The sequence below is a fragment of the Teleopsis dalmanni genome, chromosome 2, assembly GCF_002237135.1.
Source record: "Teleopsis dalmanni isolate 2A chromosome 2, ASM223713v2, whole genome shotgun sequence".
NCBI classification, from domain to species: domain Eukaryota; kingdom Metazoa; phylum Arthropoda; class Insecta; order Diptera; family Diopsidae; genus Teleopsis; species Teleopsis dalmanni.
This window is the reverse complement of record NC_051847.1, coordinates 39,401,649-39,417,564: the sequence shown is the minus strand read 5'-3', so window position 1 is coordinate 39,417,564 and position 15,916 is coordinate 39,401,649. Positions and strand designations below refer to the sequence as shown.

The window sequence follows — 15,916 nt, the reverse complement described above, 5'->3', positions numbered from 1 at the left end:
AAAAACTAGGTCAGGTGGGACCCTTATTATCTATTAATTGAGATATATATTTATAAATATCTTATATATATTTATAAGCTTTTATTGAGATAACTTGATTATAATTAAATAATTGATTTACATTATGCAAAAATATCTTTTCATATATATTAAAATGTTATAATTTTATAAATATTGCCTTATATCAATAAATTATTATATACTAAATTAATATTAATATTAAATATTAATATTAAATAAATATTAATTAATATTAAATTATTATAAACGTATACGGATATTAACAATATATATATATATATATATATACATATATATATTATACAATATATATATATACAATATATATATATATATTGCTAATACCGGTAGTAGCTCATTTTCCATAATTTCGGTAGTGTTTTAGGTAAATCTTTCAATTAAATTTATATCGTTTTTCCAAGAATTTTATTAAAACAATTTGCATTGCCATTCACATTAAAACATAAAATATGTGCTATCATAAAACTCACTTATCTTAAGAATTTATTATTATATTTTCCAGCAGTTTAATTAGTTATTGTATATTTCAGAGATACTTTTTATATTATTTTAATAGCTATTTTTAAAAATGTCAGTGTAATGACCCTTCTATTTCAGTGATTTTTGTATTTGTATTTGGTTTCTGTTAATAATTTCGGATTGCTAACTCTGACTCGTGACTTATAGAGTTATACTATTTATAATTTTAATGTAGTAAACAGTTTTACATATATACATATAAATAATTTTAAAGGAATGTAGTTATACATATAATATATCTTCAGCTATAACCTTAAAGTATAAAATAGATACTTTATTATTTGTTCAGAACAATCAGTACTATTTCATTTCATACATTCAGTATTATTTCAATGCACTTTGGAACTTAATTCAAATCTAATTGTAGAATTTAATATAATAAATCGACCTACCGACAGTTACAACCGATCTACAAATGGCTCAAATGAGTTGCAATGATACCAATTAAAAAACTCAGTTGTGCTGTCAAAGCTCTACTACATATATATCAATCTACTTCATTCATTAAGACCTTTTTTAAATGAAAAATATATGAAAAAAGCAGTATATATATAAAATATGGATAGACAGAACATTACCAAATACCCATCATCAGTGGTTTTGGAATCGTGTATTATTTTTTGAGAGTGCAAGTACTAACACTTCTGATTTATTGTTAAAGTGTGTATTTAAAAGTCATTATAACAATTTATATTGCATCAAAATCAAGAGGCTATTCTCAGGTGTACATCGAGTATATGGTATATATATAATGATCCTTTTTTCGAGTCAGCGCAACTGGGCACTTTTACTCTTTGATAGCTGGGGGTACTACAGGGTCCCAACCATCTCATTGACAAATTTATGTATTGCCTATAAGCTTCAGGATTAATTAGTGATTGATCTAAGATCTGCGTACCTGCCTGTGCGGAGAGTGATTACTCTAAGATTAGATAGATATATAGATAGACTTGTTTTAAACAAATTCTGCTAATTTCAAGTCTATTTAATTTTGTGATCATTTGTAAATTAAAAGATATGTATTAATTGATAATAATAAGATTATTAACTTTTGTGATAATCAGATGCCGCACTTATTAACCATCGGAATTTATAAAGATAAAATATTTATTGAATACAAATCATAAAATTACACTCCTTAGTTATTTATTTTCTCTTATAAGTAACACCCTCATAAAAAGTATTCAAATCCTCATTTTAACCTTTTTCCTTTAAATTGTATTTATGCAAGGAAAGTGCGTTACGTAGCCAGGAATTTTATTTAATTAATAGGCCAGATGCAAAGACAAAGCTGGTGGTCGACTTTAAGGCTCCATTATTTCAGGTCATAATCGTAAACTACATACATATAAAATAAACTAAACTAAAAAATATATTTCACAAAAAGAAATTCACAACATTTCGTTACGCCCATCATAAACCCCAAAATCTTTCTAGTCTAGACAATACCTGGATTACACATCTACCTGGTCATATATTGACCGAATAGTTGCCACGCCAAATTGGTAATCCAATTAGCAAGAAATTGTCTGTAGAAACAAAAGTCACTAAAACTCGAACAGATGTGAAAAGTTGAAGACAAAGAAGGAAACATGAAGAGGAAAGAGAAATGATAAAATGAAAAAAAAAGACAGTTGAGAGAAAATTGCGCTAAAACGACACCAATTCAAAATTCCGGTAATGTGAGGCGAGAAAACGTGTGCTCAATGTAGACGGACAAGCGCTTAGCAGGCGTTTCCAATTCAGTTCAGCTGCATTTGCGCAAATGCATTTTGGCAAAAGTGCGTAGGGTATAGGAAACTAAAATTATGGAAGGGAAAATTATTTTTATTTTTTCGCAATGTGAAGGATATCAGCAGTTTTTATATTTTTAGGTATTTTTATTAAGATTATTTTTTATTTATTTAACATTGTAAGCGGAAGATTTCACAAAAGAGCATTTGAAGGTTGCTAAGTAAGTATAAAGCCCTCGATCTCTTTTAGAAGTATTTTTTTTTGTGCTCTAAGGATTGTTATTTTTTTTGGGTTACAAGAATTAATTGTATTGAACCACATCTTTAATCTTATATGTAATTGTGAATATGTATACCTTGCGCTTTTCTCAAGTCCTTTCTACTATGCACTACATTCCATAACTTCAGCCAAGCAAAAAAAAATTCAATTAAAATTTTTATCTAAAGCACTACTATATCGAGTACATTTATTTGAATGAATTTAACATTTTTGGTTTTTTACAATTTTTTTAAAATTTTTCTACATTTTTCTCTTATCAATTGCGATTTTTTATGCATTACATTTGTACTTTGACATTCGTTCGCTGGCTTTTGACAGCTGTCCCACATTGTTTTGGCATAAAATATTTAAATGCCGATTTTCTTTGTCGTTTTTCATATAAGTTACGTTAGTAAACTGAAAATTTACATTTTCCGGTATGTAAAATTTTTTTTTTTACTGGATTAAAAATAAAAAATAAACATTTATATGTTGCATATAAAATTTCTGTATAAATTTGAAGGCTAATTGGCATGTAACTGGCTGTTTACAAAAACAACAACATTTCCAGCTGTTGGTCAACCCTTTGGGTACGTTTATTCGAAATATGTGTGTTACCTTCCATAAAAAGCAGAAAGAGTTAACCTTCATGTGGCATTTTGTGGTCAAAATTTCAAAATTAAATTAAAAATGTAGGTATGTTGTGGTTTTGAGGGAGGAATGATGGGTATTTTTATATGGAATGCACATTGCACCTTCGCCACCTTTTTTCAATAAAACAAAATGAAACATAATTAAATCAAGTCAGGAACAAAGTCGTGAACTAAATATAAAAAGTAGACCTTATGTGTTGATTTAGAAGTTTTTTATAGTTATTTGTAATAGGAAAATTAATCTATTAGAAGATTTTAAATCGTGATTAAATGTCATTAATTAACATCTTGAAATCCAATTTCAAAAAGAAATAGTTTCAAGACCACAGATGATTTGACAATACTCGATAAACCGCAGACAGCAGTATGGTTAGCCAAAAATTCAATTAATTAAAATAAAAAAAAAAGAATATGTTATTGCACTTCACTACTTTTTGAAGCCTCTCCATTAGAAGATTTTGAAATAAATACTTTATAAGTTTTCAATTTCTCGTTTCGATTTGTTGGGGTGTCCTCAAGCTCATTAGGATCGTTACAATAAATTTTTAATTCTTCCAAAATATTCAAAGATAAAGAGCCAAAAGCGACAGTTTGTTTTATATATTCTTTCATATTTTATTATTAAGTACAATTAAAGAAAGCTGAATAGTCAATAAATATGAAGACTTCAAATTATTTTTATAAGTAATTAATTACATGAAAGTATAAATGAAAGAACAACGATCGTTTCTTCCAAGTAATACGGACATCTGTATTGATCCAAAGTCGTCTCTGTCTACGGATTCAATGGGATGTCCTTAGAGGTTGTTCTAGTTAGTTAGTTAGTTGTGGTGGAAGGAAGAGGAGTCCTCCTCAATTAGCTAAAGAAAAAGCCGTTTGAATCCACAAAAAACCTCGTGATAGTGGATAGTAGATAGAGGATCAAACTATAACCAGCCAGAGGCATTAACATAGGAAAGAATCTAGCTAATGTTAATGCTGGAGACATCGCTAAGTGAGTTGAAGAAGATGGCCGCTAGAAACTTAAACCTAGTTCTGGCCAGACCTGGATAAAGACACATCAGGTGTTCTGGTGTTATTTCAGAGTTTGTTCTTCTTCGTTTAGAAGTTATTCGGCCGTGTAAACTACTCGTATCCAATAACCGTGATACGTGTGAAAGTAATAATATACTTCGCAACTAGTACTAATGTGGACCCGTACTTACTAGGTGTATATGGCACAGAATATGTCATCAAACACTGCAGCACTTCTGTGTCTGCTCACTACATACATTATACCTTAAAGAAATATACCTTTAAACAGATTCTTTTTTCAATTCTTTAAGAAGGAAACAGTTTAAGATTACCGTTCAAAAAAAAATTCATTTAAAATCAAACTGACTACACAACACAAACTGAAAGGCTTATTAACCTTAAGGACAGGTGTTGCTGTTGTTTATCCTAAAACTCTAACAAAATTTTTATTCAAAAATAATAAACAGCAGATTTCATTGATAGGATAATCTCTAAAGAATAAGGATTAAATATGAAATGTAAAATTTCTTCAAATTAAATGTTGCGGTATCTTAATAGTGTACAGGTAGGTAGTAAAATATTATCCAGTTTAAAACGCTATATGAATGTCCCACTGCCTCTTCAAAGATTTTAAAATGTTTGTCTTGCAAATGGATTCTTGTCTTTCTATTCTTTTTCTTAAATGTAAATAAAGATTGTAGTGTTAAATAGAAAGAAATGAAATAATTCTACAATTAATCTATTATAAATACATATGAACTAATATGTACATACAAACATACATATATATTCTTATTCTCAGATATGTGTGTCTTTCTTAATACTCTTCATATTTTTAGAGGAACTCTTTTTAATCTCTTTTTTAAATTATATTTTATTTTTTAAAATACTCATAATATTTAAATATGTATTAAAATTTTTTATATATATATATCATTAATTTTTGGTTTTAGTAAAAACCCAATTTATTTCGCTCTTAAATTGCATTTGATTCCATAAAACTTTTATCTCTAACAAGTTTTTTTCATTACTCGTGTGTAAATGCTTCCTGACATTGATTTGAGCTAATGATGTTCACGGGTACGCATAAAAGGAGTTTCGTTTCTGCTACACCTAAGACATATTTGGAGAAAACTCTTAAATAGTGAAAATACTGATTTGAAAAGCAAAAAGATTCTAGAAAAAAAATTTTTTTTTAAATATACATATAAACTTTTAATAGATAAGAACAGTGCTATACAGTGGCGTGTACTGGAAGTATTTAATGTTATATATATTTGTTAATATAAATATAAATCACATTAATAAAGGAACTACTATAGAATAAAATAATAATACATAATAATAAACTAACGAAATATAATAAAAATAAAATATATAATTAAAAACTAGTTTTTATTTTTTTTAATTTTATTATTTTGTCTTATTTTATTTTGTTTTATTTTATTTTATTTAATTTTATTTTATTTTAGTTTGTTTTATTTTATTTTATTTTATTTTATTTTATTTTATTTTATTTTATTTTATTTTATTTTATTTTATATTATTTTATTTTATTTTGTTTTATTTTATTTTGTTTTGTTTTGTTTTATTTCATTTTATTTTATTTTATTTTATTTTATTTTATTTTATTTTATTTTATTTTATTTTATCTTGTTTTATTTTATTTTAATTTATTTTATTTTATTTCATTTTTTTTTTATTTTATTTTGATTTGTTTTATATTATTTTATTTTATTTTATGTTATTTTATTTTATTTATTAATCTATTAATTAAAAATTTCAATTTTGATGAGCCTCTTTCATTCTTTTCAAGAACAACAATAACTCACATTTACTATATATTAATTTTACTAATTCTTTAAATGACAACACCTCTACGAATTATTAATATATTTTTCGATGCTTTATATCATCTGTGTTTAAAGGATTCTATATGATCAAAAGTCTTCCTCCTAGCATTTGCAAATTGGTCATAAACAGTTTTTAATTTTGTTTTTGTTATAATTCTTCAAGAAGTGACGTATTAAAAAAGTTGTATTTTTTTTTTATCCTGGACAATATTGAAAGAGTTGTCTTCATATCTGAAACTGGGTTTATCTTAGGTAATTTATAGAGCAAAAAAAGAAACTACTTTGTTCTCGATTTAACATATCTTTCCTAAAAATAAGAGTAAAAGCTTAGCATAAAACTTTTCTCGGACATGCATATGGATTATTCTATTGACACAATTAGTTTTTTCAGCATATTTAAAGCATCTACGGTATTCAGCAACATAGACAGTTAGCCGAAGAAGGAAGATTAGAAAGATTTGCCTGCAATAAAACCACTGTAACTACTGAACTTAACGTCAAGGTGTAATAAAATTCTAAATGTAGTTGTTAAAAACATTATCTCTATGTCAACCTGTTGACTTTTCAGCTAATGAAATATAACTGCCTAGAATTATAATTCCTTACCTAATGGAATTAAGTACCTCGAAACTCAAGTAACATAATGTATAAATAAAATAAATACATTTTATGATTTATGTTTCCTATTCCCATTTAATTATTATCTGATAAGTTTTTAATATACTTCTGTTCTAAAAACTCAATTAGGGTTATAGTAATCCAGACAGCAAATAAAAATTGTGTGTTATAAAAATCAAAATAAAAAGTATTCTCTTGACGCTGATAATCAAAACAATATCTCTACACCACTGCAATCCTTTTTTTTGCTTCATGAGCCCAAACAAATGCTGCTCAAAGCCCAACAATATGCATGGCAAGAATACAATTTGGTAAACAGTCGTCTTATATGCCATTAAATCAAACTGCTGCACTCTATGTTACCGCTTACGATCGAGGCGTGCAGATTGTGCCCTGAAAAAGCATTTAGACAACGTTCAAAACAAAGAAGATACCGTGGTGTGCATTTTGCGTACGATTGTCAACGCTTCCACGTCGTGACATTGATGCGGAGTGTTCCTGACACACACATCCACACTTTACGTAAACAAAAGACAATTTCGCAACGAGATACGTACACTTCGCATCTTATCAAAACGCGCAATCAAGTATCTCTGCACTTCCAATCAAGAAAATTGTCATACCCTGACTGACTTATTGCAAGTACATAAATACACAACCGAGTTGAGGCAAATGCTGCATGTCATCCATGCAGCATTCTGTGTGCAGAATAAACCAACCAAAATGATGTAATCAGGGGCAAATTATCAGTAAAAAAAAAAAAAAGAAATTAAAATTTTGCCTTCATTTTTTGGCAAAGTAGGCAAAATCCAAAATCACCAGAAAGAAGCTGTACCAGAAAGGAGCGTACAATGCCACGCGTGTATCTTATAGGTTGCTTTCATTTCGTTTCGCTCGCAGTTGCAGGCAAACGGTTTTAAGGATATTTTTTGTATGTGCGTTGTCATCTCTCTTTTTAATTATTTTTATTTCGTTTCTATTTTTCACAATTTTCAGCCTCTTCTTCCCGAATATTTGTGTTTGTATCTCAGCTGCTGCAATAGTTGCTCAACGGCTCTACTAAGCCCGCATATTGATTTCGTTGCACATATCCCAGGGACATATTCCCGATATTTTTTTCCCGTATTTGTACTGCTGTACTGTTGCTTTGGATTTTTTTAGAAGGCGTCTTTGATGTCTCACATGTAAATTGTCCTTTTTTTGGGTGCGTATCTTTTTTAATTTTTTACTTTTTATTCGTTTTTTATGTTTTCGAATTTGAGTGACAAGCGGTGCGTCTGTAGTTGATATGTTGCGTGATTTCATTTCTGCAGAACAAAAGTTGAAATCTACAAAATGAAAATAGAAAAAATATTAATTTATTTTTTTCCTTCTATTTTTTTGTGACAGCAAATAGTCCTGTCCTTAAATTCGGTGAGTGAAATAGGGTAAAACATATAGCTTAACAAACCTATCATTACAAATTAAAAGCATGTGCGTTTACGTGAAAGCCTTGTACCGTGAAAATTCCTATTCTCTGATATGATGGTACATATATGTTCAATTGATATATGATGTTCCACTTTGGATTCAACAATATGTTCAAGAAGCATTTTTTTTATAATATAAAATATAAACGTAATTTATAATATGTTATAATAACACGAAGTAACATTTTATTTATTTATTTAATTTTTATTTTTAACAGAAAAGTAATCAACAATAATATATAGTCATTCAAATTTCATAAAATGTTTATACACAGTTAGTTGAGGTGGAGGAAAAAATCGAATCCTCCTCAATTAGCTATGAAAGCCATATTGAATCCACAAATCTTCGTAATAATGGGTAGAAAAAAACGTCAAGCTAGAACCAGCCAGAGGCATCTATAAAGGTAAGAGTCTGACCAATGCTAATGTTGCAGATAACGACAAGTGTGTTAAAGAAAGAGGCCCCCAGAAACTTAAGCCTAATTCTGACCAAGTCTGTACATGGACATAACAGTTGTTCTGATATTATGAAGATGTCGCCGAGTGTGTTAAAGAAAAAAGCACATAAAAAAACTTAAGCCTAGTTATGACGCCAAGCCTGAGCATACACAATAGGTGGTCTGGTGCCCTTTCTTTGAGAGCTGGTAGAACGCGTTGCGAAAAATACCAAAGACTAGGCTGAGTCTAGCTTCATTGTTTCCTACAGTCTAGTGCTCTGTAAAGACAGTTATTAACTTCGATACCTGTGATTTGCTTCTATGTATTAAGTCAGAGATTCTACATTTAGAAAAGATTAGCCACGTAGCCCTTGAACTGATTGCTGAGATAGCATAGGCCCACTTGCTATTTGCCTATTTACAAAAAATGGTCTTAAATCAACCTCCGACTGTAGCTAATAGTGGCATCGATTGAAATAGGGGTATCCATAAAAGAGGCGCCAAGTCGTCTGCGCGCTCTTTTCTTGCTTTATTAGAATGCCCAGAAGCCCGAACTAGAGTTACTTTGGATATGTCACTTAGTACGATAATAAGTCCATTACGTTCTTGCACTAAACTGGATGAAATATAGATCGTTAATAAATCTTTAATAGCTACCTGACTGTCAGTTTGAATATAGACTTTCTTTCCAGGAAAGTTTATGTTTAAAACAAGGTAACATGCCCTAAGGATGGAGAAGATTTCTGCCAAAAATATTGAGGAAGAATCTGAGAGATTGTATGATTTAATAATCCTTAGGTCCGTAGAAAAGATTTCGGCTCCAATGCTTTTGTTCATCTTAGTCTCATCAGTATAGATCGCTAACTATCTCAGCGTTGTAAGCAGCCCTGCGTCCCACTCCCCTCTTGAAAGTGTTCTGTTGACAAAGTAATTGTCGAAGTATAAGCGAGGACATAGGGAGTCCTTTGTACAGTTAAAATAATTTTAACTAATAGACATTAATAAATTAATACATTAATAAATTAGTATATACTATTTCCATGTAAAACTCGAAGATTCTTCCATTTTGGAAAATGTATCTTGCCGTCACACAATTATAATAGAAACAAAAATTGAACAGGAATATTTCTAATTAAACGGAGTTTAATTGATTATCCTACAACCTATTTATATTCTGTCTTACTTGCACCTTAGAGAAGTCAGCAAACTATTGACAAACACAGTCACATCCAAACAATATTTATACAAAGTTGACAAAAAAGGATAATTTATGCCTTTGTTTGAATGAACTCACGTTCTTCTCTGTTTTATTTTATTTTTTTCTAATAGTAAACCACCATACCTCCAGTAAGACACAAGTAAGGAATATCTGCTGTAAAAAATAACCAATGCTAATAACAAATGTTAATACAGCCAGTTTGCTAGTGTCATTTGAAAAGGATAAAGGACGAAAGAGTCAATGCGCCTTCACCGGTTCCTAGACTAGAACTCATTTTTACCATTGAACATTGTGAGTAAGCGAAAGGAGCATCGAAGCTAAACTATAAGAAATGAATTGCTGTATAACCAATAATAGAGTAACCGAGTCCTTTTTTACGACACACTATCTATGTATTACGATACATGTGTGTGTGTGTATGTAGGCAATCGTTAGTCTCTACAGTTGTAAATGCTGGTTCTAGCCATATAATTCATTGTCAGTTGCATTGTTTTGACCTGATTTACATGTTTATAGATGTGCCATTGTAGCCGACAAGGAAACGTTTATACAAATTGTCTACACAGAAATGACACTGAACAAATGAAAACGTAGCAGCCAAGCATGGAAAATGAAACAAAGGACAACGCTAATGAGGCTAAAAGGATAACGAAAGGTGCACGACTGAACAAAAATAAAGAAAAAATTAAGAAAACAAAACTGTGTCACATTGTTTTGACACACTGCCGGAAGGAAATTAAAAGGTGGTAAAATTAGGTTTGAATAGTTAGAAAGTTTAATAAATGAATGGAAATAAATTAGGTAAAGTTTATTAGCATTTGTGCCGTTCTCGAAAGGATAATTAACTGTAAGGCTTTAAACGGTATTTAATTTTAATGTGAATATTTGAGCGAGTAAATGAAGTTTAACTTTCTATAGGTTGATTAAATGAAGGTGGCAGGAAGCTTAAGAAAAATATGTTTAAATAATATGATGAAAATAAGCTTTGTTATAATTTAAATCAATTTAATTAATTTCAAAAATCAATACTAAATTTATTTTCATTATATTGACTTGATGTAATAGGCATTATATTATATAAAGAACTTCAGTAGCAGTAAAAATTATATATTTTTTTTTCTTATAAAAAATTCGAATTTATGAAATTACTTTGTAAGTATAAATATATATTATATATATTATTTCTATACAGAATTAGGAGCTTATGGAGTCTACAAAAGTTTTCCACTGATTTCTATTTTGTGCTATTGCTATCAACTCATTAAACGATTTGCCCGTCTCCTACTGAACTGTCCTTCTCCAGGTCATTGCTGGTCTGCCTCTGCGCCTAGTCCATAGTATAAATACTATGTGTTAAATAATATGCATTAATACGTTTTGTTATATCTGAAAAAAATTAAATGTATCACTTAAGTTATGGTGATCACTTCCCTAAAAAATAATAAAGAATAGCATTAGAAATCACTATATATCACTTAAGTAATAATGCTTAGATTCTTTACTTTAAAATAATAAGGAATAAAATAATAAAACAAAAATAATTTTTGACAAACTTATTTCAAATCATACAAAATTTCAATATTAAGTTGAAATTTAGTTAAAGTTAAAGTCTAATTAAGAATCTACAGAGGTACCGCTTGCATTTGTTATTGTTTTTTCAATACAGCATTATGTTTCCATATCGTTTTTTCGATCTCCTTCGCTGTTCAGACTTGAATCATCTCTATTCAAATATATATAATTAGAAAATATTTTCAAGATTGTAAAAATTTTTGAAGATTCCTTCTTCTTGACTCTAAGATTCATTTCCTCAAAGGCGCAAATAAAAATGATTATGTCCCCAAAAAGGAAATAGTCTACAGTTACAGATTAATAATATAAGATGAAGACTCAAGAGATAAAAGAAATGTTAAGAGTCTATTCTTCACTGAAAAGTTAATATTCTTTACAGCACGAATAAGAACGTTAATATCCAAAAAAATGAATTATTAAAGGCGCCGGATTAAGCATATGGAATCAGAAAAGTTCTTCTTTATATCACCAAAAAATAAATAATCAAGACAAACTAATTATATCGAATCATTGAAGACTTAAGGGATTGGAGAAATGTTAAGGGTTTCTACTTCACTGGAAAGTTCTCAAAAGCACGAATGTCAATTTTAATGTCCCTATAAAAAAAAATATCATCGGCAGTTGACTAAGAATCACAAAAAGGTTTCTGAAGAACGGAAAGATTTTGTGGATCCCTATTTTTTGACTTAAACATTCATTAAAAGTATAGATAAGTACGTGTTTATACCTCAAATATCTCGAATAGTGACGGATTTAAAATGTGGGATCAAAAACAATTCTGGAAAGCGGAAAAGCTTTTTAGGTTTCTATACATATGTGTTGGTATGTTATGCAGTTTTTAATACTACCAAAAAATGGATTCAAAATACGAACTTTTAAAAAATGTATATCTATATTTGCTGAAATTTTATAAAATTTGCAAATAAAAAAAAAAAACCTTTATGTCCCAAAAAAAAAAAATCATTAACAATAGGATCTGAAAAGATTGTAGATACTGAAAAAATAAGTAATTATATTTCTTATAGAGCACACGTTGAATAAAAATTATTTCTCTGTAACAAAAAAGTTTGTGTATAAATATAAGAAAATAAGTTTTTCATTATATATATTTTAAATACATTTAAAATTAATTTCATCGTAGAAATATCTATAAATGTGCACAAAATTGGTTCAGAATGTATGCTTTTCTGTAAATTTACAATTTTTCCAAAATTTTAATTAATTAAAGAATTTTAAAGTTTCTTTTTTATATCATATTATGATATTTTATTGAAATAAAATTTCAATTGATACTGTTTTTCAAATAATTGTAAGAATTTCCCACCCATCATCATTACTCAGCTGCAGTAACCACAGCAATTAATTTTGTTACTCAACGAATTTTGAATTTTGCTTTCAGTTTTAATAAAGCAAAATTGTTCAGCCTGGTACACAAAGACGTCCTACGACGAACTGTTAAGCGGTTAACATTGTTTTACTTTCTACAGACTTTCTAATGGGTAAACGTGTGAACTCTCCAGCTGAGTTTTTAATACGAGTGCAGTTGCCAGGTAGGCGTCGGTGACTACGACAAAATAATGAACCCGAAATGTGTGTGCCCACATCCTTTCAGTGTAAAAAAGTCAGAATAAAAGTCTATTGTTAGTATTACAAAAATCGGAAAATATGTACAAACACCAAGCCTGACCTGACCCTACACAATAAAAATTGACGTGTGGCTTTTGTTGGTTTAAAATGCATTTCTGGGTTGTTCGAATTTACACTGAAAAATGAGTGTCAAAGTGTTGCAATTACGTAGCACATTTCTTTGTTGCAGCAAACATTTTTCAAATGGGATTTTTATTTTTTTTATATAGAGAGAAAAAAAAAATTAATTGTTGTTTTTAATATTTTAAATTTTTAATAATTTAACTCCTTTGTATTTCAAAAGAATTCTTTGGAAAGGTGTCAGAATTTGACAACAATAGTGGAGTATAACAATTAAAGTATAGAGAATCGAACCCTTTCTTTGTTGTGAGTTTTACCAAAGACTCTCAAAGGTCAAATGGGGAAAATGAGATAGAAATCTTAAAAATTGTTGAAAGACTGCACATGACTAATATCTTAATTTCTGGTATAGATTTCATTAACTATAAGATCAATTATTAATTTTTTTTATTGGAATTGAATAATTCCATATATCAAGTGAAAGTGAAACTGCATGACTTTTGGAATTGTAAACTAATTGTCAATTTAATCATTAGTTGAGTAAAGGTGTTCATTATCAATAATAAGTTTTTTATCTATGTATTCTTATAACAAATTTGACAGCCTTCAATTCATGATATTTGCAGTCAAAAATATGTATACGGACACTTGAACCTATATAGTTGCTTCCTAAGACCACTGATGCTGGATATTTATGGCAGTATCTAAAATAGTTGTATGGGCTGCCTAAGAATTGAAACTTATTGTGAATAGAATAAATTATTTATACTTTTAATAATACTAATCTAAATAAAAAGACAACTTCATCTCTAGAAGTAATAGATACAATAAGTCTATGCCATGTATGAGAATTTTCTTCAACTTAATCTCTAGAAGTAATAGATACAATAAGTCTATGCCATGTATGAGAGTTTTCTTCAACTTCATCTCTAGACGTAATAGATATAATAAGTCTATGCCATGTATGAGAATTTTCTTCAACTTCATCTCTAGAAGTAATGGATACAATAAGTCTATACCATATGTGAGAATTTTTTCAGTCTCTGTTGAATGTAAAAATGTTGGACTTGTTTCCAAGCAAACAAAATTGTTTGACATTGTAGCCTTTCACACAAAGAAACGTGAACGTATAACAATTGGTCTGTATGTTCTATGTTCTTATTTATTTATTAATATTTTATAACATGTAATTATATATAGTTCTAATTACGAATAGCGGTAGATTATGCCATCAGATAGATTATAGTTTTGCAGAACTAAGTATATACCTTTTTGTTTTGGTGCTTTTTTCCGTGACTAGCCTTCACTGTGTCCGTGTATTGTCATTAGGCAATACACCGGGGGCATGTGTCGATAACCATGTAAGTAATTATGGAGCCATGACAGTGACAAAGCTTTAGTTAGCAGATAAATGGAGGTTTATACACAAAACTAGACAAATCCTGTCTATAAAAAAGATATATTATGTTTTATGTTAATTTTGAAGATTTTATGCTTTAAAATAGTACTTTTGAAACACAAATTCTAGGTAATATTAAAAGTATCCTACGTTTCTTGTCTCTAAATGTTGTTGGTACCCATATAGTTGACAACACTAAACCCATTATGTGCAACGAACATTATCGAATGGTGAAAGGTGATATTTAGAATTGTACTAAGAGTTCAATTTCCTGACTCTTGTAGACCAAAAGTTATATACGAATAATTAAATTAAATTAACATTTTTGTAAGAATTAAATTACTATTTATAATAGTTAGTATATCTTATTGACTTCCCAGCTATATCATTTCGCTGTAATTTAAAAAAGCACTCGTTTAAATAGACGAGGAACTGCCAGAACGCCTCTGGTATGTAAAAATTTGTTTTCTAATTAATATAATTAAAATAAAATTAGTATAATTAACTAATTGTGAATTAAATATTACATCATTTCAGCCACATTTTTTGTACAATTTATGTGGCGGATATAAAAAAAGTATAAAATAACAAAAATTAGTTATTTAATTGAATTTAAATTTGTTAAATAAAAATAAAAAGTTTCAAATTTATTAATTTAACTTAATAAAAAGTATTATCAACACTAATTTTCACAAAAGTCATTGCAAGTCTCTATTTTCATAAACTCTAAACCGATTTTTTAAAACAGTTAACCAAACAAATTTTTTAAAATTATTAATAATAAACAATTAAATATAACAAATAGACAATTTTTTTAATTGAAAATAATTTCCAAAACTGGACAAATTGACATTAAATTTACTATAAAAGGTGGACTTAGAACCAGTCAAAATCAAAGTATCTTCAAACAAACAGACGAAAATGGTCGCGAGTATGAAAGTCAAATTATTCTATACCGCCATTGTGGTTTTGATAGCTTCAGTTATAGTAAGTATCAATTAATTTAATACTTCAGCTTATATCCTAAACTAAATATCTACATAAAAAATAAATAGAGTGATGATAATCTGGACAAGATCTATAAAGAATGTTATACCGAATCCAGTGTTACAAAAGATCAAATGACAGCCTTCGTCAATAGTGGCATGAAGGAGCAACTCGCAACAAATGAAGTTAAGTGCTTCATCAAATGTGTTATGGAAAAACATGGAGCTTTCAAAAATGGACAATTTATTGCTCAGGAATATGCAGCCTTGTTAAAATCAGTACCAACATATAAAGATCGTGCAGTAGATATTGATAAGGCTATTAAGGAATGTAATAATCTGAAGGGAGCTAATGATTGTGACACGGCTCACAAAATTGCAACTTGTATTACTGAACATGGTTTCACTGAATAAGAGTTTCCTAGAAAAAATATTA

The 15,916-nt window shown here is 28.7% G+C and overlaps 1 protein-coding gene across 1 annotated transcript in view; it reads left to right on the top strand.

Annotated features, from left to right (window-relative positions):
• Positions 1-15,397: 15,397 nt before the first annotated feature.
• Positions 15,398-15,916, top strand: part of LOC119683612 (general odorant-binding protein 56h-like) — a 1,223-nt gene continuing 704 nt past the window's right edge. The window contains exons 1-2 of the mRNA XM_038097393.1: positions 15,398-15,481; positions 15,550-15,910. Coding sequence (XP_037953321.1) covers positions 15,416-15,481; positions 15,550-15,894 — 411 coding nt within the window. The 5' untranslated portion in view covers positions 15,398-15,415 and the 3' untranslated portion in view covers positions 15,895-15,910. The remainder of the gene's footprint in view (positions 15,482-15,549; positions 15,911-15,916) is intronic.